The following is a 27,274-nucleotide window of genomic DNA, read 5'->3' as shown; positions in this document are numbered from 1 at the left end:
TTTTGTCCCAGCAGTATGCCTCTCAGTTCCTGGTGAGGAAACGTCGAGCAAATTCCTTTATGGAAGAAAGTAAGAAGGGAAATTTAGAAAGAGAATGCATTGAAGAATTGTGCAATAAAGAAGAAGCCAGGGAAATCTTTGAAAATAACCCTGAAACTGTAAGTATGTGATTAATATCTATGAGAGAGGTAGTAGTTTTTTGCAGAGGGAAAGCTAGAAATACACAGAATTCACACGACAAAGCTAAGAAAAACCCCACTGTGCAGACCAAGAATTGGTTTGAAATTCTTTTGTGTATAGAGCCTACACAATTAATAATGAAGACTTTATAAGCAAAGAGAATAGTTGAGTAGATATTATTTTAATTTCTAGTACGGATCACCAGTTTTAGATCACAGTTGTCTGCAAGCATTCCACGTGGGGAAACTGTTGGCTTCAATTAAAATTTTACACGGAGGATGCATAGCAGTGCAGCCTTTTTAATGAAGGCCTTGGACATATCAATGCAAGCTTTTTTCCTAGTGGGGAGAACTATATTCATCAGTTCATTCCCACTGCAGATTATTTAGCAATATGTATATTTTATTCATTTTTGTACTATAAAAGGGTTATTACAAAATATATGTGGTTAAAAAAAATTCTTGTTTTGCAAACTATGTCAATTCCATGTTCTCTCTTTGATAACATTGCATGTATTTGGATATACTGATTGATAAGATTAGTTTCAGTAATCAATAATGAGTTGGTTTTAACAATTTCTGTTACAGTAACACTTTTCACTTTATTTGGAATGAATTGCATGTGGGATGTTCAACCTATTCCAGTTTTTTTTGCTTATTTTAGGGTGAAAAGGGAAAATAAAGGAGGCTGCTCTGCATCCAGTAACAACATTGGGCACAATCCTCCCATTTAAAGAGACAATTTTCGAAGTAATTTTGACATCAAATCCATTTTCATTGCCTTCACTTTGAAACTGTCCAATTCAGTGCAGTATCTTAATCTCTCCATTGAGTCTTGTGGTTACTAAATAGTCTGCCGTCTTAGGCTAAACAATAGTGATATACAAAACTTGGTCTATATTCTGAGTCAAAGTGCCTTTTTCTTTTTTTGCTTCTATTTGCAATATATTTTAGAATGTATTTAGTGATATATTATGCTGTAATTCTATCCACCTTAGCTTTTTCTCACTCTACTCTTTTCTTTCTGCAGGAGTATTTTTATCCCAAATATTTAAGTAAGTACAAAAAACCTGAACAACTCTAGTATATCATTTGCCTATCTTCTTATTTGGATAATACTAGTTTAGTTATTCTGCCCATAGCACTTTAATGATTTCTGTGTTGATCATAATGCATAGTAGCTCCTAGGCAGTTCTGTGTGGTTAGATCCTAGCAGAGGCACTCAGAACATTGGTCTGTGATCAGCTGTCCTTAATATGCCCAGACAAGTTTTCTGATTCAAGCTGTGAGAACAGGCTCTTTGAAGATGCCATGCATAAGCTGTTGTAATTTCAGTCTAAATAAGTGTTTGTATCATAAGCAGATTGTGTGGGTTTGCATTTGCAGGCTGCCTTGCCTCCCATCGAGCAGGGATTTTCAGGGTTACTGCAGTCGCTCCAGATTCTCCGGCTGACCTGAGGGCTTGTGTCAGTGGTAAGTGCTGCTGTTAAAAACTTTACCTAATGCACTGAGATTTAAGAACACACAGGTACATGGTTTGAAAGCTGTTCACAGGGTCAGAAAAGGAGACAAATCTCCATTTAACTCAGGCAAACTCAATAATCTGGAACCGAAATTGACAAAAAATAATAGATGAGATGGAGCATTTTCAGAGCAAATGGTGTGACTGTTTTTAACTTTATAAAGCATGCTGGAAAAGAAATATAGTTAACTGCAAAATAGAAGGTAGAATTCTTCTGGAAACATAAGAGCATGTCATATCGATGTTCCCTGGTATGTCCTCTGTACTCTACAATGTCTTTAATAGTTATGCCTGACTCTTTGCATCTAGCAAGTCCTGTTCTGTCAGTTAAGGGAAGAGACTGTCTGGTTGATTCTTTGTGCGGCTCTTTGGCCCGTAGTTACACTGTAGCGCTTCATTAAATGGGTAACATTACCAGCTGAAAAATTCAAATATTAGCTGGAAGACATGGTCATTGACTCCAGGTGCAAGAAGGTCACAAAGCATGAAACTTGTGATGTTGCTGAAATATTTTATTTCTTACCCCTATACATTCATATGTCCAATGTGAATTGTGGATTTCTGTAGTAAATTCACAGGAAGCCATCTGTAGCATATTCCCTACTTGTCACAGTTGAAACATCTCTCTAAATCTCTTAAACCTCTACAGTCTGGTTGCATCAAAGAAGCTTTCAGTTAGTTTGAATAGGGATACTTGTCCTTAAGCATCTGACACTGTTTTTGTCATTGAAAGCAGCGAAAGGCAAAAAAATCCGCAATAATTACACTGCACATGGTCTTGGATGAACATATTTTCCAGATCACTTGGCCAACATGACTGCTGTCACAAACTAAAATGTTCACATTATACATTATTGGGTTCACATTATAAAGTCAAATTAAATGAACTGTTACTATTGGTCAGTCACTAAGATAAAGGAGAAGTAAAAAGAGTATGTGTAAAATTTTCAAGTGTTTCTAAGGCTTAAATGTTCAGTGATGTTTATGCGTATTTCTGGAAAGGAGCTACTGCTTAGAAAATTCCCATTAAAACTATATAACATTTTTTAAAAAATGTGTTTTCATTGAGACAAAGATTTTGTGATACTGGTATCAACAGATTTTTTTTTAAATTTAAAAGTTTTGTCTTTCATAACTTATTGGTCCAAATTGGTTTTTTATTTTCCTAATAAGAAATAATTAAATAATTTTAAGAATTAGTTTATAATAATACAGTAACTAGTTTGAATCTCAGGCTGGAAAAAATAAAGGAAAAGATTACAATGCAAGCAATTGAATAAATAATTTCATTGTTTTTGTATTCCTCCAAATGACTTATTTCAAACAAAAATCAACACATGTTTAAGGACACACATTTCTGGATAAACAATTACAAAAATTTGTGAATATATTGACTTTTTAATCCCCTTCTAGGAAAGAAAAGGAAATTTTTTACAGGAATACAGGGCCCTTTTTCCATACTTTTATAATCAAAGCAGGTATCTATGCTGCTTCTCTAGGTGTCTGAACTTCTGTATCCCATAGATCAGCATACTTAATTGCTATTGAAAATAAGCACTTAAAGACCCCTGCATTTACATCTATCCAGCTCACCATGACACATCTCATGTATACCAAAGCCTCTGAGTGGCAGGTACCACAATACATGTCTTGCCACCTATCTTTCTATTGCAGGCTGAGTGTATCATCTGATATTTAGTTGTTGTCACAAATGTTTACCAAAAAAGCACTTCTGGGTAGTAGGTCAGAAGGCACCCTGAATTGCGAAAAGAGGAACACCAGGCCTGCTTTCGGAAAAAATGAATGCTACGTTACTGATCTTGCAGTGGCATCTTAATCATTCATCTGTGGACATAACCTCTGCGTCCGCCGAGTCCTATCCATCCTATCTTGTCTTCTTCCTCTGGTATATTTCACCAGTTCTCCTTCTTCTCTCTCTCAGTTTTCTTGCCCCTTATATCCTTAATTTACCTAGTTCCATCTAGTCGTGTTTCACACCGCCAGCCCAATCCTTCTTCTCGCAGCTCAGACTCTCACAAGCCGTCACTGCCTTTTGCTCAGAAACATTTACAGTTTGTTCCCCAGTTGCACACTCTGAGGGTAACTCCACATGTATCACTTATGAAATACTGCTCATACCCCGCTTATACCACAGTTGTTTCTGGACCTACAAAAGCAATGTAATCAAAAAAGAGAAAACTTACATTTGGAAATTGCTGTGAGGGATATGTACATAAACTCTATTCCTTTTATCTCTTCTGCACAATTTCTTCTGTTAGTCTTCATCTGCAACTTGAATCCTTTGATCTGCAATGTGAATATTATGTGACATGCAGCACCTATTCTTGAGGTACTCTATAGTTTTGGAGCTTGGCTGGCTTACGAGTCTTTGGATTTACTTGCAGCAGTATTTAATTAGAAGTAGTTTTAATTTACAAATATACTCACACAGATTTTGTTAAGCTTTCTTAGTCACAGAAAGCTAAAGTTTTTATGGGGCTCAGTTCTTTAGTTCTTTTGAGTGAAGTAAGAAACATTTAAGAAATCCAAGAGTCCTCAGGTACAGAATCATAGCAAGTTTCAGTCTTCAGGAATATTGTGTTTCATTCCACTGTTTTGAATCTATACATCACAAAATCCTTTCTTCTTTTCCTTCTGCTATCTATTCTTTTAGGACACTTTTTTTTTTTTTTTTTTTTAAGCATACCTCAAAATGACATTCCAGAGCTTTAGGAGAACATGACTTTAGAGTAGAAACAATGTATCTGTAATGTTTGGAGGACTGCAAAAAAATAATCCAAAAAGCTACCAGCATATTCAGAAGATGCAGAGTGATGCCTTATGTGGCATGACGATGTAAAATTATGGAAATGGTGGGAAAAGTTAAAAGGACTTTATACATTTTGGTTAGAGCAAAAAAGGCAGTGAATTCTGCCTCAGTCTGTGTATTCTGAGCCTTGGTTTTGAGGTCTTGCCAGCATGTATAAAGAGTCTTCAGTCTCTTTACAATCCAAATTTGTTTGTCATTGAAGTTAGTATTTGTAAAAGATGACAGTATCAGTCACTAATACTACCAATCTACCTACAGAACCTCGACAGCCAAGGCGACCTGAGATGTTAACTTCTCTGTAAATGTGACCCTCCTTAAACAGCAAAAGTGATCTCTGTAATCTTGAATTCTTGGTATTCTTGAAATTTTGGTATTTCTAGTGGAATTTCTGGTAATACGATGAGGCAGAGTACTGTTCTTTAAAAAGAGAAATGCATCCTTAAAATTTGATGAAAATAGTATCAAGTCTGTATTTGGTTACATCTTGCAAGGATTAACATGATTTAGCAAGTCATTTGTTTTCTAGTTGTTTTCTTTCTGACAAAGAACTGGTGGCTTTGTTTTTTCTCAGTTACTTGCAAATTCTTGCTGACAGAATTAGCAGCAAGATGGTTGTAGGGTAGGTGTTATGCACCAAGCCTTTTCCTGTTCACAAAAGATGAACAGTACCTGTGGGAAGAGAAGAAGAAAGACTGAACTGATCCTTGAGGAATAATAACTCCAAATAACAAGTATTTCCAATGTTTCCATCCCACAGAAATTTCAAACCAGTGTAGCCCTCTGCCATGCCATAAAGACGGATATAAGGATTGCATAGATGGACAAGCCAAATATACATGTATCTGTAAACCAGGGTGGCAAGGAGAGAAATGTGAAGAAGGTATAGTTTTTAATCTCATCACGTTAGTTCTCGAGAACACAATTACAGTTCTGCTATTATTGAATAGTATCAGATCATTAAGTATACCTGCACCGTTGGTCAATGAATGCCTTCCCCTGAGCAGGCATTTTTATTTCATTTTCCTTCTAGATATAAATGAATGCGAAGACCTGAATGGAGGTTGTAGCCAACGCTGTTCTAATTTACCTGGAAGCTACCGTTGTTTATGTGAAGATGGCTACTTCATGCATTCAAATAAACGGGACTGTGGAGGTAGGAAGTGAAACTTAAGGAGGACATCATCACATGACAGTACATTGTCTGTTGACTAGAGGAAAGAATTTAGTCCAGTAGTTCCATAAGTCCTCTAAGTCATCAGAAGCTTGCATTGCCTCTAAAAGATGCAGTCCTGCTTCAACCTGGCTACTCATTCCACATGCAGCCTTACACCACTGCTAGTATTTGTGCTACTATATAGTGAACAACATCAAGGAACTGAGATAGTTTGAAACCAATTCAGGAAAAAAAATTATAAAAAACAGAGGAAGGAAAAAGAGAAAGACTATATATTAGACTCTGCTTCCTTACTAGAGCTCTGCAAAGTTTGTTTTGGTCACTAACCAATTTCACATAGCCTTTAAGCATGTTGAAACAAGAATCTAGAGTGGTGTGACCAGCTAACGTTGTTACCATGGAGATCCTGTCTGGTAATCACTGGTTTAGGCTGAATCACTCCTAATTAGTGATGCTGCTCTTTTGGGAGTTTGAAGTTCATTGGAGAAGAAACTATTAATGAATCTTAAAATGCCCTTAATGGAGAGAAAGATTTGTCTTTTACTCACCCAGCATAATTTTTTTCTGTACATGCTTTTGTCTCTTATTATTGGCCATGACCTACGTGTTTCATTCCATTCCATTCCAGATAAAGACTATGTATTAACATAATTTTTGCAAATCTTACTGCATGGTTAGAAAAAAGAAATACAACCTCATTCCATTTTAATGTCATATTGCTGAACAATGCCAACAGTTTTGGATAATGTTAAATACTATGAGAAGCCAGACTCGAGGGCCATCTCCTGCTATCACGTCCTGTAGTCTTTTTTTTTCCTCTGTGTGTGTGTGTGAATGAATAATTTCCAAAGAAATTCCAGAAGAACAGAAGATTGCTGTTTTGTCAAAAAGGGCGAGAAGTTGATGAAAATCTCAGTAATTCTTGGAAAGATACTGGAAAAGTTGGTTAAAAATGATCAAAGATAAAAATACACTAGTATACCTTAGTACCTAGAGTACTAGTTTGGCTGTTTGATAAACTAGATTTAAGTTTTTCATTACATCCAACTACAAAGTTATACCCCTAGGAATTTGGAGTATGCTCAGTAACTGTAGAAAAGTATTCTGAATTCAGGACAGCTTTGACTTAAAAAATGTTTTGAGAGTCCTGGCAAGACAGTTGCATAATCTGTTCTCTCTCTGCAGCCCCATTTCCACAACAAAAACAAAACCACAACAAAACCACAGAGAAAACTAGAATGATCCTTGCACATACAAGTGGGAATTGAAGTACTACCAGGAATCTGATATTTTTCTGTCTACAAGACATTTAGTAAGATTGATATTATATGCTGCATCCAGTTGTCACATCTGCATTTTGAAAATGACATTGAAAGATTGGAAACAACACAGAAAATAGACACTAAAATGGTTTGAGAGATGGAGGGACAGTGAGGGACTTGAACACCTGTCAGCATAGCCAATTAGAAGACGATTGTGACATGGATTGATTGTAGTGTGTAGGAAACTCTGATAGGATTATCTCTTGTCTTTCTGGATGCCTTTTTCTAAGATAGGATTTTATTATGCAGTCTGGTCTAGCTTATAGGAAACCTGCAGACTGTTTCTCTCTCTGCCTTCTTGGACATTGAGCCAGCAATGTGCCCTTGTGGCCAAGAAGGCCAATGGCATTCTGGGGTGCCTTAAGAAGAGTGTGGTCAGCAGGTTGGGGGAGGTTGTCCTCCCCCTCTACTCTGCCCAGGTGAGACCACATCTGGAATACTGTGTCCAGTTCTGGGCTACCCAGTTCAGGAAAGACATGGAACTACTAGAGTCCAGCAGAGGGCTATGGAGATGATTAGGTGATCTCTCTTATAAGGAAAGGCTGAGAAAGCTGGGTATGTTTAGCCTGGAGAAAAAAAGACTGAGAGGGGATCTTATTAGTGCTTATAAATATATAAAGGTCTAGTGTCAAGAGAATGGGGTCAGACTCTTTTCAGTGGTGCCCTGCAACAGCACAAGGGGCAACAAGTACAAATTGGAACACAGGCAGTTCCATCTGAACATGAGGAAAAACTTCTTTACTCTGAGGATGACAGAGCACTGGACCAGGCTGCCCAGAGAGGTTGTGGAGTCTCCTTCTCTGGTGACATTCAAAACCTGCCTGGTTGCTGTATTGTGCATCCTGCTTTGGTAAACGGGTTGGACTGGATGATCTCCAGAGGTCCCTCCCAACCCCTACCATTCTGTGATACTATGACAGGCATCCCTTTTCCTGTTATCCAGAGAACACATGAGAATGAGAAAGGAGCAGGCAGAGAATTAGTTTTTCACTGGGGGCATGCAGAAGTGCCTTTTAGAGACCTCTGGAAATCTTTATGGCTCTAGCTATAGGCTGCTATGAAAGCATTGTAAACCTGGCAAGAAAGAGACAGTTTGCCAGCTTCACTCGGTTTGCACAGTTTTGGATAAGATTAGGAAAAAATGGTATGCAAGAGAGTGACTTGTTTTTAACAACTTGTTTGTATTTTTAGATATAAATGAATGTGTGTTACATCCAAATATCTGTGGAACAGCCATCTGTAAGAACACCCTGGGGAAATACGAATGTGAATGTGCAGAAGGCTACACATATAATTCATCTTCCAAGAACTGTGAAGGTAGGTCTTTCCCCCAGCACTTTCCCTTTTCTCTTTTATTTTTCTTTTTTGTTGTTGTTTCGTTTTTATTTGAATTCACTGTTAATACCAAACTCCAGCATCTCATCTAGTGGTATACTTAGTAATCTTCATGTTGTTTATTACAGTATATTACAATATAACTCAACTGTTTGTTCTTTCAGAGGTTCAATCAGGCTATATTACATGTAGTATCTACAACTGCAATGACTTACTCCCAGCCATTTGAGGGTTTTATGGTATACTTCCATGTCCTAGTATATGCCAAATGATAACTTTCTCAGTTCATGGAAGCTCTCTTGTCCCACTGTAGAGAGAACTTTCTGTCCAAACTCTCCAACGAGCAAACATGTTTCTTTCAGATAACTTGGAGCAATGTGATGAGTGTCTGGACATGACTAGAGTGTCTTGTACCTTGTTTTTAAGCATTATTACAGATATATAGATGGAAAATTTGATGACAATCATTTTAATATATACCCTTAAGAAAAAGTATAGGAAGATTTATAAAGAGACAATCATCAGAAATGAAAACGATGCATAATTAAGTTGTCTCAGAAATCTAAAAAACTCATCTTTATCCTTGTGATAGGCTGTTTAGGTGCTTATTTAGCCCTCATGGCCAGGGGCTCAGTCTTTATCCTTCATAAATCCTTAGATCTCAGATATCGGAAAGAGCTTTTCACTGGGGTCATTGCATTCCATTTAAAATAACATTCAAGTGTCTAATCCTTCCTCAGGGTATCTAGTTATGCTAGAAAATAACAGTGTTAGAGTGAACTGATCTCCGTTCTAGGCTGGAAATGACAGCATGACAGTAGTATGAAAGCTTTTGTATAAAGACCTCAGATTTAAAATAAAAATGTTCCTAAATATCGAGAAAAGAATCTTTGAAAAAAGGAGCTGCACCAAAATAATCTTTCCTCAGGAGTATTCTTTTTTGAAATGAAAATCTGGAAGGAAGAATTAAGACGACGTTCTGTAACAATTATAGCAAAGTTGAAAAGTACTGATAGCTAGCAGTAAAGCAGCAGAAAGTTATTCTTACGCAGACTATGATAAAATAAATTTTTCAAGTATTGAAAATATTTGCATAATTGTCCTATAACAAGTAGAAAGAAAAAAAATACGTTCAAGTTTATGTTTAGTACATACATCAGAAATTAAATTTCGGTTATAGAAGAGATATATAAGCTCTTGGGGTTTTACTGTGAAGGGAAATTTTCTACATCGCTAGTTAAAGAAAAATACATAAGTGACTGAGTTTTATTTGAAATGCTACCTTTATGTTACTGCTCAAAAGGACACAAAAGTAGCTTCATGTTGGCTGTGAATCTTTTGCTCCATGGCTTTTCATGCAGCTTTCTTGTGACAAAGCTTTGCACAGTAGTAATGATTACATATTCCAGTGTCTGCTCTTTGTCCAGTTACTATGGAATTAAAATGTTACTGACAATTTTGTGTCCCTGCATGCAGTGAAATGAGAAAAACTTCACAGTAATTCATCTAATTCTTGCTTCTCTTAGTACTTTCTGCAGATGCATGTGTTGGATTAAATTGAATTTAAGTGCTGTTTTTTCTTCTGAAGCATAGATTCCAGAAGATTGCAAGATGAGGATATTAAAAGGAGCAAAGTCTTACCTCCTAGAAGGAGGATTATACTGCTAAGCTTTCAGACCTTGTAACCACATTAAATGAGTCACCAAATCCTGACTAAGGACAGGATTGTGCAGACTGACAGGAATATAGCCTTACAGAAATACTAAATATTGCAAGTAGGTGGCCAAATTCAGTTATGCGTATTAGGAAAATCAGGTTTACGTATATATATATGTACAACTGTCTCTGTGATGACAGGTACAATTAGAGTGAAATACAAGAGGGTTTGGTTCTTTTTTCCTCACCCATTCCTAGGAGAGTGTTGCTACAGTTCTTCATCCTCACTCTCTGGGAGACACTATCAGTAGAAGATACCTATACAATCCAGTCTTTGCTTCATAGAAGACGTATGATTTTAGATACAGAATCTGATTATCTTCTCACCACCTTTGCAATTTCAAACACCTTGCCAAAAAAGGAGACACTGGGAATGAGTAAGTATGCTTATTGCGCTAGAGGAGTCTGTCTTGCAGTCAGTATCAAGGAGACAAACCAAACTGAACCTATATTTTAAAGAATTATCTAAGTTTTGGCATGTCTTTCCCCATATTATTCTTTGGTCACTGAAGGAAGAACTTCTCTTAAGGAATATGTCTGTATTTCAGGTATTAGCACATAGTCTGACAATTTGAGACAAAGAATGAGTTTCTCCTCCCCACACAAATTGTTTAATACACACAAAACCCTGTCTACCCGCATCCATGCTATGGGTAAATCATCATACTTCCCTAGCATTATATAGAGCAGATCCCTTCTAGGACATGGTATGCAGCTCCTTTATGGCTGATTTTATCATATCTTAGCAACTTATCCTAAGCAAGCTATTTAAGCCTTCCACTGAAAGCAGCTATATGGAGATGAGATGCTGCTGAGATTCATGGTTTTGTGCAAATAGCTTCTGCTGTTTTATGATATGGGACTGACATTTGGACAGATCTGTGGGAAGCCTTTGGAATAGCTCAAATATGCAAAGATGCTGACTGCAACTTGGAAGAAAAAAAAAGCAGGATAATTATAGCATAAATGATTAAAACAGAACTCCAAAATTATTGGTCCCCTCCAGCCTGTGCATGTCAGCATTTCTGTAGCAGGACAATTAGCTCAGCACAGGAACATACTGACATTTGAACTGATTGGGGATACCAGAACATCTGCTGAGAAAGAAGACTTCATTCCTATCTAAAAAGCTTGCCTGTCCCTCTGCTGCTGTAGTACACTCTGGAGACAGACTTTACCCTTGAGCGGTAGATTAATTTTGGGTAGTGGAAGTTTACCTGCAAGACTGGTGCAAGTTTCTGAGTAATTGATTTAATGATAGAAATTCATGTGTCAAACTGTGTGATAAGCTTTCATAATAATTTCGTAAGTTTCTGTTTTTCTGCAGGCCCTGGGCCTGAAGAACATGCTCAAAATTAACTGCTACTTTGAGAGAATTCAGCAGTCAGATTTACTCTAGTGCTACTTGTTAACCAGTGCTTGTAGTTTTACTTTTGTACTGCTTGATGTTCAAGTATGAGAAGTAGTAAAGGATCTTTCACAGAGAACAATGCAAGCTAAAGCGTCTACACAGAGTTATGTTCTTTGGGGGTAGAGGTGCTTCTGTTGGAAGAAAGGTGCTTCTTGAAGTCTCTCTACTCCAGTTACTCTTAGAAGATGTTAATTTTTTAAAATTTCCTTTTACCTCCATAGTGAAGTGGACTATAGGGTTGGTTTATTGGTTTTGTTTTGGCTTTTGTTTTGTTTTGTTTTTTTTCCCATTCTTCTCTCTGTGTGCTTAAGCCTATGTAGATTTCTTGGCCTGAAAGATCCCAAAATGATCATAACCAGGATGATATTTTTTTTTTCCCCAAAATAGGCAAGATAGGAACGGACACAAAGTGTTCTCCTTACTCATTGCATAGTATGGCTAGGCTACATTTTGGATTTTATCATTGGTTTACTTGCATGTTTGCTGGTATGCAAAAACAACAGTGACAAAAGCAGCTTCACATTGTAACACATGATCTTGCAGCCTTAGTTTTAAACAGACATCAGATTGCCAGTCACCAGAAATTACTAGGAAGTGACTTTCACAGCAGAATGTCTTTGACCAAGTAGAGCTTGCAGTCTACTGAGTTAGATGGTTAGAAACCATCTACAGAGCAGTTGTTTTGAGCTCACTGTTTATAGAAGTACCATGGTCTTAATGCAGAGAACTCCCATCTTCTTGTTTTTTTTCCCCATCCTTCACCCCCTTGCAGAAGAGCAAGCTCTTCTAGTGAAATGGAAGCAAGGAGGTGGTGGAGCTGCCTGTAGAGTGCTAATGCCGTGCTGAATTCTGCGCAGCTTGAATATAGTACAAATTTCTGTATTGCATCCTATGCCTTTCAGTAGAATGCCCAAGACACTTGATAGGCTTTCTAGTATGCAGTGCCTTCATTCTTAAACTTGCTAAGCTTGCTCAAAATGGCATTGAAGCTCCTCCAAAAAAGGGAGAGGAGGAGAACCTCACTGCTGTATTCCATTAGCCTGCAGCACAGCAGGAGATGGTTCTCAGCTTGATGGAGCAGAGGTAAGCAATCATTCTGGAACTAATAGAAGTGATTTAGAAGAGTCCTCAGTAGTTCATGCAAAGAGTGAACATGAAAGTTGGTCTCAAATGGACCAGCCTATATAAAGGGCCAGCTTCTGAAGGTCAGAGGGTAGAACAGGAGATGAGCAATAAACAAAATTGTTTATTCCCACTAGAAGAGCCATTTGTTTCGGAACAAATATTGCAGTTTCTACAATCTGAGGCCCAAAATAATCCTCATTAAAGTCTCTTATTCAGGAGAGATTTTGTTTGTTTCTATATTAGAAATGTAACGGTTACATTGGCTTTTTACACAGCCTTTCATTTCTAAATTATTTATTGTGTACAGCCTACTAAATAGAAAATTACGTTCTTTTAGTTGGTTTAGCTTATTCGCAGCAGAAATCAGACTAGTCTCCACATATGCATGCAGTCTGAAACTTAGTTATTTATGAGATTATTGTTTGTTATTTCAAAAGGTATTTTTCCCTGAGATTACTTTGATTTTATGTCAATAGAACACATAACCTCTCCACATACTTGCCATATATACTCTTAATACTCTGATTTCTCATGACATCTATAGGGAAAGCAAGACATCTGACCCAGAATGGCATTTCTGCCATAAATGGTAGTGATTTATAGAGGTCTCTTTCACTAATTCAGCCACCTTACAGCTCAGCTTCTTAATGCCTCACAAATCAGACCATATTTTCACAGCTCTGCACACAAGGCTTCTATCAGATTACTAGGTTTTATACACCTAGCAGGTATTTCTGGATTGTAAATTTTACATAGGAGACATCCATTAGCATTAGTTTAGCTTCCCAGCAGTCACCTATTGGATTCCTGTTGTGCCAGAGAACCCATCTTGTCCATTATTCAATTAATTTATTGTGTTAATTTTCAGTCTGTGCCATCAATAATCTGAATAAATCTTTCTGTATGCTTCCATTTCTCCTAGATATTGATGAATGTGCCGAAACTGTTTGTGCTCAATTCTGTGTAAACTCTCCTGGAAGTTACAGCTGCTATTGTGATGGCAAGAAAGGGTTCAAACTGTCTAAGGACATGAAGAATTGTGAGGTAAAACTGCGTTATATAAAAATCCATGCGAAAAATCCCAAAGTTGAGTATTTCTTGATAGCAAGATGAGTTAGATTAAGGAAAATAGGAAGCTATTTAAGAAATGATTCTAAAATTGCTGAGAAAGTGCTGGGGACTCCGACCTGTGGTTTGGCTTTCAAAGCAGACCTGGTAGGGATTTGGATGCCATTCAGTTCATGCGTTTTCATTTACAGGAATCCTGTCAAGAGAACTTGCCTTAGCCAGTCATCTTTATTCCCTGCTGCTTCCAAAATAAGCCCCAGCTTTCTGTTGCCAAAAAAATAATACCTGTTCAGCTTACTCAGAGCCAGAACACTCCATTTGTCCATGTGTTCCCAGGTTTTCGTTAGACTGTGAATGTTTTCACTCACTCTTAGAATTACTCTGTGCTTTGCTCATTTGGGTTTAAAGAACTGGATTGTTTTTCACAGTTCTCATCTGCCATAGCTTAAGAGAAAGCACTTAGTAATACTTGCCAATTGAAGAACATGTTGCAGCCAAAGTTGGCTGTTCTTGCTCAGTTTGAAAATTTACACTTTTTAGTAGCAGAAAGTTTGAAACTGAAGAATTGCAGTTCAAGGATTTTCTTGTGAGTTGTTCTCTGTCTACTTTGAAAGGTTCAGGCAGGCTGAGACTTGTGCGAGGTGAGGTCAAATTACTGCCAACAAAAAAAAAACCACCTCTAACACAGCATAGCAAAATTTGGCTTAAATGGTAGAAAGAAGATCTGATGCAAATTCTAGCATGTTTGCATTAGATCTGGTTTGTACTTTCTGAAATTTAATACCTGAGCAACACTTGCAGTCACTGTGTTTTGTTTTGCTTATTCATGAAATAGGAAGAGCATTTTCTAGCCTCATTGTATGTTATTTTCAATACTGTTGTTCAAAAGTTATTAACTCTATTTGGAAGTTATTTTCAGACCTTTTTATTGGAAAAAATATAGTTTAATCGGCTAATAATATATGCAGTCCAAAGACTAGTGACATTAGCAGACCTAAAATGAAGGAGCCATAAAATTCGGGATGAGCAACTATGCATTTAATGAAACTGCTACATTGTGAACACTTAAGTCAGATTTTGGGAACTGCATTGTTAACTTTTACCAAAGTACAGCATGTCTTGAGAACAGCTCTTCACACAGAAAAGCTCTTCACACCAATTCTTGATTGCTCTCTTCTGTAGGACTACTATACTGCTATCTTATAGAAGATATTCAAGGAGTGTTTTGAGGGATAACTTTAGATTGAAGAGTCTTTTAGGCTCCCACTAGTCAATGAGACAGGTGCTATAAACCACATTCTGGGAGTCTTCCCACCTCTCTCCACATGCCGAGCCTAGTTCCCTGTACCTAAAGGAAATCTGAGTGCTTTACTCGTAAAACAAAACTCTAGATATTACTTTAATTATAACATCACAGTTTCAGAAGCCAACAAAGTCAACAATGCCTTGGAATGGATACTTGACATTTGTTTACTGAATGTTTTACTTGTTTTAGCTTGAACTACATATAAAATAGACATTATTCCTGGATATAAACATCTTTGTTTAAAACTTCAGGTAGATGAATACCTGAAAGAATAAGCACCATTTCCCCTCCACCTCATTTCAACTGCAGTTGGCTGACTATGATTACTCACATTGCCTTTGGCTAGAGCATTGGGATTAATCTCAGTTTTACATACTGTTGTAGGCTTCCAGTCACCACAGATACTTAGAACTTCTTTTTCAGTATTCCTGAGAATGCAGTCTTAAGAGCTTCATGTCCCCACTAAGAGGTCTCAGAAATATTAATTCTGCTATTCCAGCAGGAACTGTGGCGTTGATTTCATCAACATTCCTTTCCAGAGCTCAAACAGGACAAGTACGTTCAAGGAACAGCCAGATAGAAACATTTTCTATTAATCTGTTACTTAATCCACTTGTAAATTGTTGCTTTTTATTCCAGATAAATGATTCTAGTAGTACTAGAGATTGTTCATCTGGAAGTAGTTGTACATCGATATTGATAAAAGGTGATTTTAAAAAAATAATTTTTTATTAAGTCTTCTCAAGATACAGCTGTGGCCCCATTCACTTCTAACTCCTCATCAGGTTTAGATTCCAAACAATTTTAATAATGGAGCCTGGCAGGACCGTAGTAGGTGGGGATCGCAGGTTGCTGGTGAAAGGAAAGTGCCTGATAGATTTGAATACTTGATTCAAATAGTAAATATTTAAATATCAGTTACAATCCACCAGAACTGTGTTCCAACCTCAGTTATCTTCCAACAGCTTAAATAAATGGACATTTCAAGCAGCAAGAAAAAAAACCCCTTTGTACATAGGTATTCAAGTTTAAAAAAATAAAAGCCATTGCTTAAAAAGAAAAAAACAGCTGACAGCAGTAGGGAGTTGCTTCATGAACTATCACAAAGCATTAATAGCTTTTTTTTTTATTCTCTACCATTTTCAGTCTGTTACTGCGTGTATCCCACTGAACCTTGAAAAGAATTATGAACTGCTTTACCTGGCAGAGCAGTTTACAGGAAGTTATGTTCTGCTCGTAAAGTTTAAATTGCCAAATGTCACAAGGTAAGCATTTGCTGTTGATAAAAGTATGCAATGAAATTATGGACATTTGTTTCCATTAATTTTCTGAGGATTTAGAAAGAGTGCATTGCATGCATAAATTGTATCAACACCTCCCCACTGGTTCAGATACCTCTATGTGGAGAATGAATTAACTCAGGTTCCTACATATGCTAGCACTTAGAGGAAGCTGGAGTCATTTGAAAGTGGACAGGCAAGAATAATGTATCTGGAGCCAGTTTACAGCATCTCTCTTATTGGTTGTACTGTGTCCTTGAGCCATCTCTTCAGTATAGACAGCAGCTTTCTTACATGGCAAAACTGAAAGGTCAGCGACTTTCTTCCAGATCTCTCAGAAGCAGGCAGGAGGCAAGACCAGCTGAGTCCCAGCCAGGAAACAGTACGTGGCTAGGGCAAGACATGCACCCTTGCCATTCAGATGTGATCATATCTATGAATAACAGAGTTGCAGTCTTCCAGCCATTACAGTCTTGGTTACCAGTGCTATTGTAGGGAGAGGTGTATGGACTGGGAGAAAGAGTTCAAAGGAGTTCAAAGTCCAAACTTGAAGGAAAAAAAAAAAAAAGGAAGAGGATTGAGGGCAGTAAGTTTAATAGGCAGTAGGTCCCATTGGTTTGTGGACAAGAGAGCAAAACAATTGGTGCTTCCTTGTGACAGAAGCTTGCTCTTCTCCAGAAGGAAAGAGCAGGGTCTGGGAAAGGTGGAAGGCAGTGATGCAGATACAGAAAGGCATTTAAAGGTCTCAACATAGAATTCAGATGTTACAGGAAAATAATTACTGTGTAGCTTCCAGTTATATATGGGAATGGCTTTCATTTGGATGTTGCTGTTGCTGCAATTCTGCTCTGGGTAGGAGTTGTGACATGCTACACATGTACAGCTCAGAAACAAAACCAAGCCAGTGCTTTCCCCCTGCCCCCTGCACCTCCCTCCCCCATTCCTGTACTTCCTTTCACAGGGTGTTCTAAGGACAGTGCTAGAGCACCTTGTTCAGAAGGCTGTCTGTATGATTTCCTTTAAAGCTGTCAGAACAGTTGCTAATGGTAGTGACCTCTTTATTACTCCTGAAGTTCTTCACTATGGCAGCTGAAATTGCAGCGTTCCTTGACCTACTGACTGAACAGTTTGAGGAAAACAGCAGCAGCAGCTGTTGAGCTGGTGATCCCTAGAGCCTCAGAACCTTACAGAAGGACATAAATATTACAAACTTTTGCCTCTGCTGTGATTCCAAGTTGACCAGGCATTAATGCTCTCCTGGAAGACCTTTCTAAGATGATAAATGTTTGAAGCTATATTAATAGTCTGTGTAAATACAGAATGTTTTTTCTGTGGGTCTGCGTGAGAGACAACGACATCTAGTGGTCAAATAACAAGACTGAGAGTGAAAGCAACCCGAGTTCTTAATTGCAGCTCCCTTAGTTGTTTCTTTCGTTGTCTTCAGCAAACCCTGCCTTCTGAATGCTTTGCTTTCTCCTCTCATCCTTAATCTATTTTATCTAGTCCGAAAGTTCTGGGAGACAAGGACTGGTTTTTGCTGTACTTACACTCTCTCTTCCACTGTATAGGTACAATACTGTGGACCATAATTTTGCTCCATAGAATCATAGAATGGTTTAGGTTGGAAGAGACCTTAAAGATCATCTAATCCAACCTGCCTGCTATGGGCCGGGACACCTCCAACTAGACCAGGTTGCTCAAAGCCCTGTCCAACCTGGCTTTGAACACTTTCAGGGAGAAGTCATCCACAGCTTCCCTGGGAAACTTGTTCCAGTGTCTCGCTACTCTCAGAGTACAGAATTTCTCTCCGATATCTAATCTAAATCTGCCCTCTCTCAGTTTAAAACTATTGCCCCTTATCCTATCACTACACTCCCTGAGATATAGATACACACGTTCAACCAGCTGCCAAGATCCAGACAACAAATCCTCAAATTAAAGAATGAAGTAACCAAAGGAAATTGCTAGGTTATAATTGTTGTAGGACAACACTTGGCAACCCTGTTGTACTGAGACACATCATAGATCATGGATTCTTTCTACATCGCATCTCCACAAAATGCAATAGGAATATTACATGTGTTCTTACTCAAGGGGGGTGTGATATCCTTCACATGCAAAGCTCATAGCAGATTTGGGAACTGAACCAAGGCTCTGTAAAATCCCAGCTCAGGGTATTAATCTCAAAACTTTTCACTGGATTCAGATGAACAAGGCTTACTTTAGATTCTGCTTTTGCCTAACTGTGTGCAAATATCACAACTACTGAAATACAGAGTTACCAAAAGGTGAATATCTATGAACTTTTTTTATCCCATTAATGAATTATCCTAAGGTATACAGTATTTCATATTTCCTGTCTTCTTATTAAGATTCCTTCTTCACAAATCAGATTTACAGCAGAATTTGATTTCCGGACATATGATGCAGAGGGAGTTATACTATATGCAGAATCCCTTGACAATTCAGCATGGATCTTGCTTGCTCTTCGTGATGGGAAGATTGAAATTCAGTTCAAGAATGAATTTGGAACAAAAGTCACTAGTGGAGGCAAAGCCATTAATGACGGACTGTGGCATATAGTAAGCTGAGTTTTTCTCTCCCCTTTTTTTCCTTTAACCCACTATAGGAACATTCTCTCTTGATAAGTAAAATAGAGAGAAACTAAGCAACTATGAAAAAGGCTTAAAATGATGCCCACAAATCCCAGATTTAATAATCAACCAAGAAATGCACAAGAATGCCTTATATCTGGGAAATCATGGCACCTCTTTATGACTGAGAAAGAGGTAATCACCACTAGCTGGCAACATAGGAATTATTTTTTGTAATCATGAAAGAGGAAGCAGCAGAATAATAAAAGATGTGATTGCATGGTCAAGTGCATACTTATTAGGTACTTCTTCCAGAGAGCAAGTTTTACATTTGCTAGACCAGAAATTCATCTTGTTCTTCAAGCTTGCAAACCTAAGATGAAAGGCCTTGCTCACTCACACTATCTATAAATCATACCGAATTATTAACACCAGTTACATTTTGTTTGTTTGCTTTTAAAGGGGGGTGAAAGAAGGTAGTATTAAGTGTAGAACACCTGTTTCAGTTCAGTACAACTTTCTTGAGGTTAAAAATCTACTTTGATGCCTAATATTAGCAGGAGCAAGCAATGAACCTATTTTGTCTGCGACCAATCTGAAGATTTAGTCCTCTATAGCAGGTTGCCATGACATGGAGAACTGTATGCCAAATGTGGATTGGATATAGAGCAATTGTAGAAATCAATGTCTTGTAAATTCTGTAGCGCATGAAGCAAACTAATCAGCTGCGTGGCTTTTCCTAGGGGTAGAATGGGGGCGTAACAGAAGGTCATCCTCCTGTGGGTGTCCATAGATATGGACAGTTGTCATGATTCAAGTTGAAATATGCTGTAAATGTTGACTACATTAAAACTATTTTACAAGTTAGGTGTTTAGAGAAACATTAGTAATGCTTAAAACAGATATGTAGTTAGTATGTAAAATATTCTACATGTTTGTGTGTGTATATATGTAATTATTTGTGTTTCGTTCTAGATATCAGTTGAAGAACTAGAACACAGCATCAGTATAAAAATAGCTAAAGAAGCTGTGATGAGTATTAACAGCCCAGGAACTCTTTTTAAACAATCACAGGGTTTATTGCAAACTAATGTGTACATTGCAGGATTACCTCGTAATAGGAGCAACACTCTTGTTAAACAGGTAACTAAAATAATAAGAGTAATGTTGATTAATACTCTTCTGTTGTTTGTTTCATTTTGTATTGTTTACTTAGTAGTCACAGAGAAAGGAAGAGTGGCATGGAATCCATTTAGAAAAACCACTGTTTTGAAAATAAATATGCGTGAAGCTTTGTAGTCTGTTTTCACTGAGGTTTCAGTTATAAAAACGTAGTACTTACAGTCTAATCTTTCAGGTTTCCCTAGCCTGTTTCCTAATACAGCTTTAAGATTACCAGCATCACCACCACTTCTGCTGCAAGAGCATTTCAGGGTAATTCATGTTTCTGGTGCTGGGTTTTGCTAGGCTCTAAATAGGTATGGAAGTCACTGTGCAGGCAGCACAATGTGCTTTCATTTTTAATAGGTTTTATAATAGCCCAGGCTAGACAAGGCCCATGATTCTTTCAGTCTTCCATCCTCAACTGCTCTGTCTTATGCTGGGGATGAGTGCAGTGAAGTTGTTGTGACTGTCTCCTTCTCAGTCTAGGAGCCCTCAAACTAATTGGCAGTCTAAACAGACATGCAAAAATGATGCTGAACTTTTTTTAAAAATCCATTCTTGCTCAAAGGAGAAACAGAGATTAAAAATATGAAGGAATACAACAATATCCCCTCACCTAATAGAAAGTAATTCCAGAAATTTCTTTGTACTTTGATACAATAAGAAGATGAAACCTTGAACAAGGAACAATGCCAAGATCATTGTCTTTCAGCTACAGAAAAGCTTTCATGATCTAAACAAAAAGGACAGTATGAGCTTTAAAAATTGAAGCAGTTATTTTGTTCAGGTCACTGGCTTCAAAATGGGAAGTGTTATTAAACCAGAAATCCCTTTTGAAGGCTGAGGTACTAAGTATATGCCTTTTTTTTTTCTCCCAGCATCATTGCTGTAATGTATACCATTGATAAGGCTATTATTTGGTGCACGGAAATAAGCTGATATGTAAAGCAATGCCTTATTATTAAAATTTTTAAAACAACTTTGAATGCAAACGCCTGGTGCTGTAATCCTTCTACAGATTAACCCTCGTCTTGATGGATGCATTCGGGCCTGGAACCTGATGAATAATGGACAAGCAGGTGTAAAAGAAGTTCTTCAAGAAAAAGAAGGCAAACACTGTTTAGTAGCAGTGGAGAGAGGATCTTTCTATCCTGGCACTGGAATGGCAGCATTTCAGATAAACTATAGTAAGTATTTTCCTGTCTATTCCTGTATTTTTTGCTGGGCTGGTGATGGAACTGATGAATTGTTTAAAAAAGAAAAAAAAGAAACACACACACACACACACACAAAAGCTATATACCACTGCATCCAGTAATGCTTCCTGTAATTTCTGTTAGAAATTTGCTTGAATGAGAATTCTGATCCCATTGGTATAATTTTCTGAAGTACTTTAGGTTAGGAAGCATATTCTTTATTTGCAAGAGGTGGGCACTGTTGAATACATTCACCATCCAAAGATCTAATTCCTGTTAGATCTAATTCCTGTTCCCTGTTCATCAATGGGAAAAGCATAATATTACTGACAGAAAAAGAATTTGGGGATGAAGAAAAGGATCGCTAATAGTTTTGTGTATGCAATTCTGCTTCTAAACAAACATCCTGTCTCGAGGTTTTAGGTACATCTCTTTCTCCTTCCTGAGCCCAGAACTTTCTTGCCTGACATCCTGCCCTAATTTCAAGGGTCCCAAGCCAGGATCTCCTTGTGTACAACTGAAAGCCCAAAATGAGACCTCTCTTGAGCATGGTCCCAGATCCTGTTGCCATTATCCTCTTTCCCATCCCAAATGCTATGCAAGCCTTCAGCCCTGCTCTGATCCCCAATCCCTTTCATCCCAGTCCTTGCTATTATTTCCCAGTCCTCTTTTATTCAATTTCCGACCCCCCTTCAAACCGTCTTTCAAGCTTTTTATATTCTGTGCCTCCAACCAACTTAGAGCAGAGTTTCCTATGCCACTCAAGTTTCCTCAACTTTCCTCCCATTCATTCACTAACACCATACTGCCATGACTCCTCCTGACCTTTGTGTTTGTGGCTGCTGCCATGACTTCAGCCATCCTCCTTTGTGTTCTCACGCCACCCACTACCCAAATCCAAGAGGCTGTGCACACCTACTGCTGTCCTTCTCTAAGCTGTTGTAGCCCACTGTCTCCCAGCCCATTTGGTTTTGTGTAGGAATAGGACTTCACCTCATGTTTTAGAGTATGGGGTGGAGAAGAGACACTTGAAGAGAAGATACAGAAATGACAAATACCTCTTTAAATAGTAATTTTTGTATTAGCTTCACTGTGAATGCATCATATGAAATTATATGTGCACCATGTGCATATTCACTCTACACACCTGCATATTCCTATTTTAATAGTGGAACTGCATTGGAAAGTAAAAGTGTATGAGAACTGCCAATCTTCTACTCAGTGGCAGCAATTTATGAGTAAATTAGTTTTTTTGATTTAATTTTGAACTGACTTCTAATGAATGTGAGAAGGTAGCAAAAAAAAAAAAAAAAAGTCCTGTAAGCACTGAAGATTAGGGAAGATGCAGGATTAAAGCTTTTATTTTTATTTTCTTATTAAAATTTTTTTAGACTTCCAGTTCTTTCTAAAAGTTCCAAAGTTCACTGTGTTTTCTAGAGATTAGTACTAATTTTTCCACAATGGGAGCAGATTAAATACTAATTTTTAACATTGTAATAATTTTTCATTAACAGACAGATTTATTAATTTCAATTATTCTTTTTAAAACAGATAATCTTGACAGAGCTGAAGACTGGCTAATAAATGTGACTATGACTATTCGCCCATCCGCAGACACTGGTGTTATGTTTGCCTTGGTTTCTAATGAAACAGTGCCTCTTGCTTTGTCCATAGTGGACTCTAACTCCTCTGACTCGCAGGTGATTTTACAATTATTATAGCAGCTGATATGCATATAAGTCACACCTCTTGTTTTTTGTCTCACTTAACTTACTATTCCATTTGTGAAAAATCTAACTTAAAAAACACTACTCACTTACTTGCTGTGGAGCTGGTAGGCTGTTTTATTATTTTGAAAAGCACTTAGATCATTTAGTGATGTGCAGAAAACATAGTACTATTAACGATTACTGCAGCAGTGACTGAGCATTAAGCACTCTTATGTCAGGCACTGCCCATTACATCATGCCTTCTTTAACCTTTTCTTCCAAATGCACAAAGCAGAAAGGGGAATGACAGAAGTAGAATGACAATATTATAGTAGTGGCATCATTTTAGTTTCAATTTATAAACAGATCTTTTTGTCCTTAAGTTTCCATTTACAGCTGTTTGCATCAGGCATCCCAAGATAGCACATGATTATACACCATGGCCAGTCCATGCTTTTGTCCAAAATAAGAACCTATCGCAAATGCTTGCCTTTGGAGCTGTAGCAGTACTCCTTTTGCCTTTAAGGGAAACAGGATTTCACTTCAAAACCATAGCCAAAGATTTTTTTTTTTAATTTTTTTTAATTTTTTACAGTGAACATTCTCACTTAAAAATTTAAAGAATATAAATGAATGGCATTCATCACGAAGGTGATAGTTATACATCAACTTTGATAACTTTTCCAACTTAAGGTACCAGTTTTTAAAATGTCGCTCCAACATTTCCTTTTCATCTGCTTCCAAATATAAAGTGTATCAGAACTAAGTATAATTGTGTGTTACAGTTATATTACATCTTTTGTGACCTATCATTCTTCCATTTAGAAAATCATTGTGACCATTGGGAACATCACTGTTGCACATCTGGAATCAAAGAAGTTATGTACACCCAGAAAAGTGCTGGTTGGACTTCTGGTAACCAAACAGCAGCTTGAACTGTCAGTTGATTCGCACACAGACAGAAGCAGTTCAGAGCAGCTGTCTATCCTGCATCAAGCAATGATGGCAAATGTTGTTACCTACTTGGGCGGCCTGCCAGGTGAATTATATTTCTTTTCATTAGTTTGATTATTTATATAAGCCTGATTGTATTCAGCCTTACCCATGCTAGAAGAAGCTTACAGCTGTACAAAAAGAAACAGTTTGGGTTTTTCTTCCTCTAGGACTTCTTGTTTCACCCGAGGGAGCCTGCTTTTCACCGATAGCTTTATTAGGCCCATTACAAGGCACGAGTCTCTCTAGAGATTTGAATTTGGAAAGTGTCTTGATTTTTGAGCTGGGGAGAAGCAGACATTGCATATTTCTGAAGTGCCACCAGCTGGCACAATTTAGGAACTGCATCAGGGATGTAAGATAATCAGGCATTTGTAAGTAAACTGTCAGAAGTGCAGTTTCAGCAACTAAAGTCTGGGCAATAGATGACCGGCAATCTTTAGGAGACAGAAAATGTGTTGAAACAGCAGATATTTTGTTTAAAGCAAGCTGCAATGTATTCCCAGTTTTAAGTCACGCACAAGCATAGTTTGTGTGGGACATGTTCATATGCTTATCTGTAAAATAGTTTGGCTTCAGGGTGAATCATGAAGAAAAATAGCATTGTGACAGATGAAGAATTTTCAAAGCCTAAGATCCTCAAACTTGAAAATTGGTAGAGGAAAGACACAAGGATTACAACTGGCAGAGCTCTTCTGTATCCTCTATTAAAGTTGTTCTAAGGACAGTAAGTCACAGTTCCTTCTTAAAGTTTGAGCAACACAGTCTTGACTTGGCATCCATTTTATGTGTGTCATAGCACTTCCCCAGATACAGCTGGTCTTTATCTGCAGTGTGTTTCTTCAGAGGGAGCCAAGGGTGCACAGCAGTAGAAAAACAGGAGAAACTGCATATCCATTGGAGACGACCTCTTTAGGCATTTCTTCCAAGGTAGCGTACACAGGGAAAGTTGATATTATGGTTGCAGCCACTAGACTTGCTTGCCAGAATAGAAGCAAGGTGTTCAGGGCAGCACTGTAGGTACCACAGCCTCTGTCTGAAGCAATGGTTGCCTTAGTATCCAGGCCACATGTTGCAACGTACTTGTTCTGTACAAGTCTTCATACACTGGTAGTCAAGGATGTAACAAGTTTTAGGCACCAAATATGACAATTTGTCCTCTAATTTTGTTTTTGAATGGATATGCAATGTCTTGGAAACCAGATAACCAGGTGAGTTCATTTAAATTGCATGAGAAGAATGCACTAATGGTGCATTACCGTCACATACCACAATAGGTAAGCCTCAGTGTTTTTGTAATACCTGCTCACTTTTAAGAGAGACATGAAGTCAGTATTTACTTAGCAGAGATGAATCAGTAGGTTAACTGAGCCATAGTAATGTAACTAAGATTTCAGTAATTTTTTAGAGCTCTTCATCTTTGTGATATTTAAATTATTCTTTCTAGTACATTGCCAGCCACAGAGTGGTTGGCATGTTAAGAGCTAAGATCTTGGCTTCACTCATGCATATAGATAATAGCAAGTAGTTAAGAAGCAATAGTTAAGAAGCAAGTATTAGTTACTTCCTGCTCCTTAAAAGTGTAATCTCAGTTTTAAAAGATATCTTCAGCATGCACACTAACAGTAAAACCTGCTTTGTGTGCATAAACAGTTCCTACTTAGAGGTCTCAAAAAAAGCTATAAAATCTCCCATATTATCCAAAGGACCCTCTTCCACATCAGCCTCTGTTACCAAAGGGAGAAAAGGTAATCCATATTACTAGGTCCCCATGTACAGCCAGTTTGGCTTACACAGATTCATTTACTTTAACTCACCCCTGAAAAGCCTTTGGGATTACTGAGCAGTATGAAAAGGTAGGTAAGGATCCCCACACTGAGCTACAGTGCACGGAACTGCTTGGTTAAAAGGCACCTAACAAAACTATGCATTTCATGAAGACCAGAAGTCCCCATTTTTGCTACACATTTCTTCAAACTAGTAACAGCATTTTGTGCATATGCCCCTTTGCTAATTAATTCAGCACAACCAGTGCAGGCTAAATGAGACTTGCAGAGTTCTGTGACGACAGTGTTATTATCACTGGAGTGAAAAGATCAGAAGGGCATGATTCTACAGGACTGTTTGTGCGCTACCTCAGCTTACAGCAAAATGAAATCACAATGAAGCGACATTTCTCCTTCCTCAGACAATCAAGTCTATCTTCTAGGAGGGATAGGATGATTAACATCTGAAAAAAATGAAATTATGCTTTTGAGATCAGCTTCTAGACATCCTCATTCTAGTTGCTGAAGGTACTTGGATCACCTTCTCTCTACCTTGTGGGAATCCAGTTGTACCCTAAGACCTCAGAGCAAAGCCTGCTTGATTATATGCTTAACATACTGTTTCCTGTAAGCATATCCATGACCTGATGTTGCTGTAACCCAAACAATACCAAAATGAGCAACAGATAAAATGAGTCTTTTACACAGAACTTCCTCTGAAGGAGCAGTAAGGAAGCAGTAAAATGTGTGGAGTTCCCCAGGGTCCCCTATCTGAGAACTTGCAGATTTGAATTCAGAGTAGCTTTCTGACAAAAGCAAGATGATTCTTTCTGTGACCTCTAAACTCACAAACATCTGTTTGTAGGCCAGGACATGAACAGTGGACTCCAGGAAACAAACTATTGGTTCACTGTTGTTAATATAGAAAATGCTACTATGAAAAACAGCAATGTAGTTAGGTTTCTGGATGGGAATAGACTTCTAGCACGTATTTCAAATTTTACTGACCTTTCTCAGCTTTGCTGAGAAGAAAAGTAAGAATAACTTAAGTGTTTCCTGCCAAATTGCTCCTTTTCCCCATGGCTGACTAATAGATAAAAAATACCATGTTTTTGCTAATCTGAAAAATACATAAGAATTTGCATGCCTTGGCCTAATAAACTGAATGTGTTTCTCTGCAGATGTTCCTCTGGGTGCTACAATAGTAACTGCTTTTTATAATGGCTGCATGGAGGTGAAGGTCAACAACAGACAGCTGGATCTGGATGAAGCCATTTCTAAACACAATGACATTAGATCTCACTCGTGCCCGCTGATTATGCAGTAACCATTCAGTTCTTAATTTAACTTTTTTCTTTCAGATATAATTTGTGTAATTAGTCTCATGCCAAAATGAACCCTGTGTTATTTTATTCAAGATGTGCCAGGAAAATAATCAAGACCGTGTTTTTCCTCCCTTTTATATAGAATGGGGGAAAAGTCCCCTCTCTTTTCAGCTGTAAAGAGACAATCAAGATCAAAATTATGTAAAATGTTCTTTTATTCATATCAGTGATGAATCTTGAAGCTAGATTTATCTTCCAT

At 37.8% G+C, this 27,274-nt stretch overlaps 1 protein-coding gene across 1 annotated transcript; it reads left to right on the top strand.

Annotated features, from left to right (window-relative positions):
* Positions 1-27,274, top strand: PROS1 (protein S (alpha); the record flags this gene model as incomplete). The annotated part of the gene is made up of 14 exons (XM_010187837.1): positions 1-158; positions 1,210-1,234; positions 1,566-1,652; positions 5,289-5,411; positions 5,562-5,684; positions 8,219-8,344; positions 13,537-13,658; positions 16,135-16,253; positions 18,661-18,850; positions 19,838-20,005; positions 21,045-21,213; positions 22,774-22,922; positions 23,757-23,970; positions 26,872-27,274. Coding segments are annotated over 14 exons (1,919 nt in total), but the record flags the coding sequence as incomplete, so codon positions are not given.

Source organism: Mesitornis unicolor, unplaced genomic scaffold (genome assembly GCF_000695765.1).
Source record: "Mesitornis unicolor isolate BGI_N332 unplaced genomic scaffold, ASM69576v1 scaffold18237, whole genome shotgun sequence".
Taxonomy (NCBI): Eukaryota; Metazoa; Chordata; class Aves; order Mesitornithiformes; family Mesitornithidae; genus Mesitornis; species Mesitornis unicolor.
The sequence above is the reverse complement of the archived record's forward strand: the minus strand, read 5'-3'. Positions and strand labels throughout refer to the sequence as shown.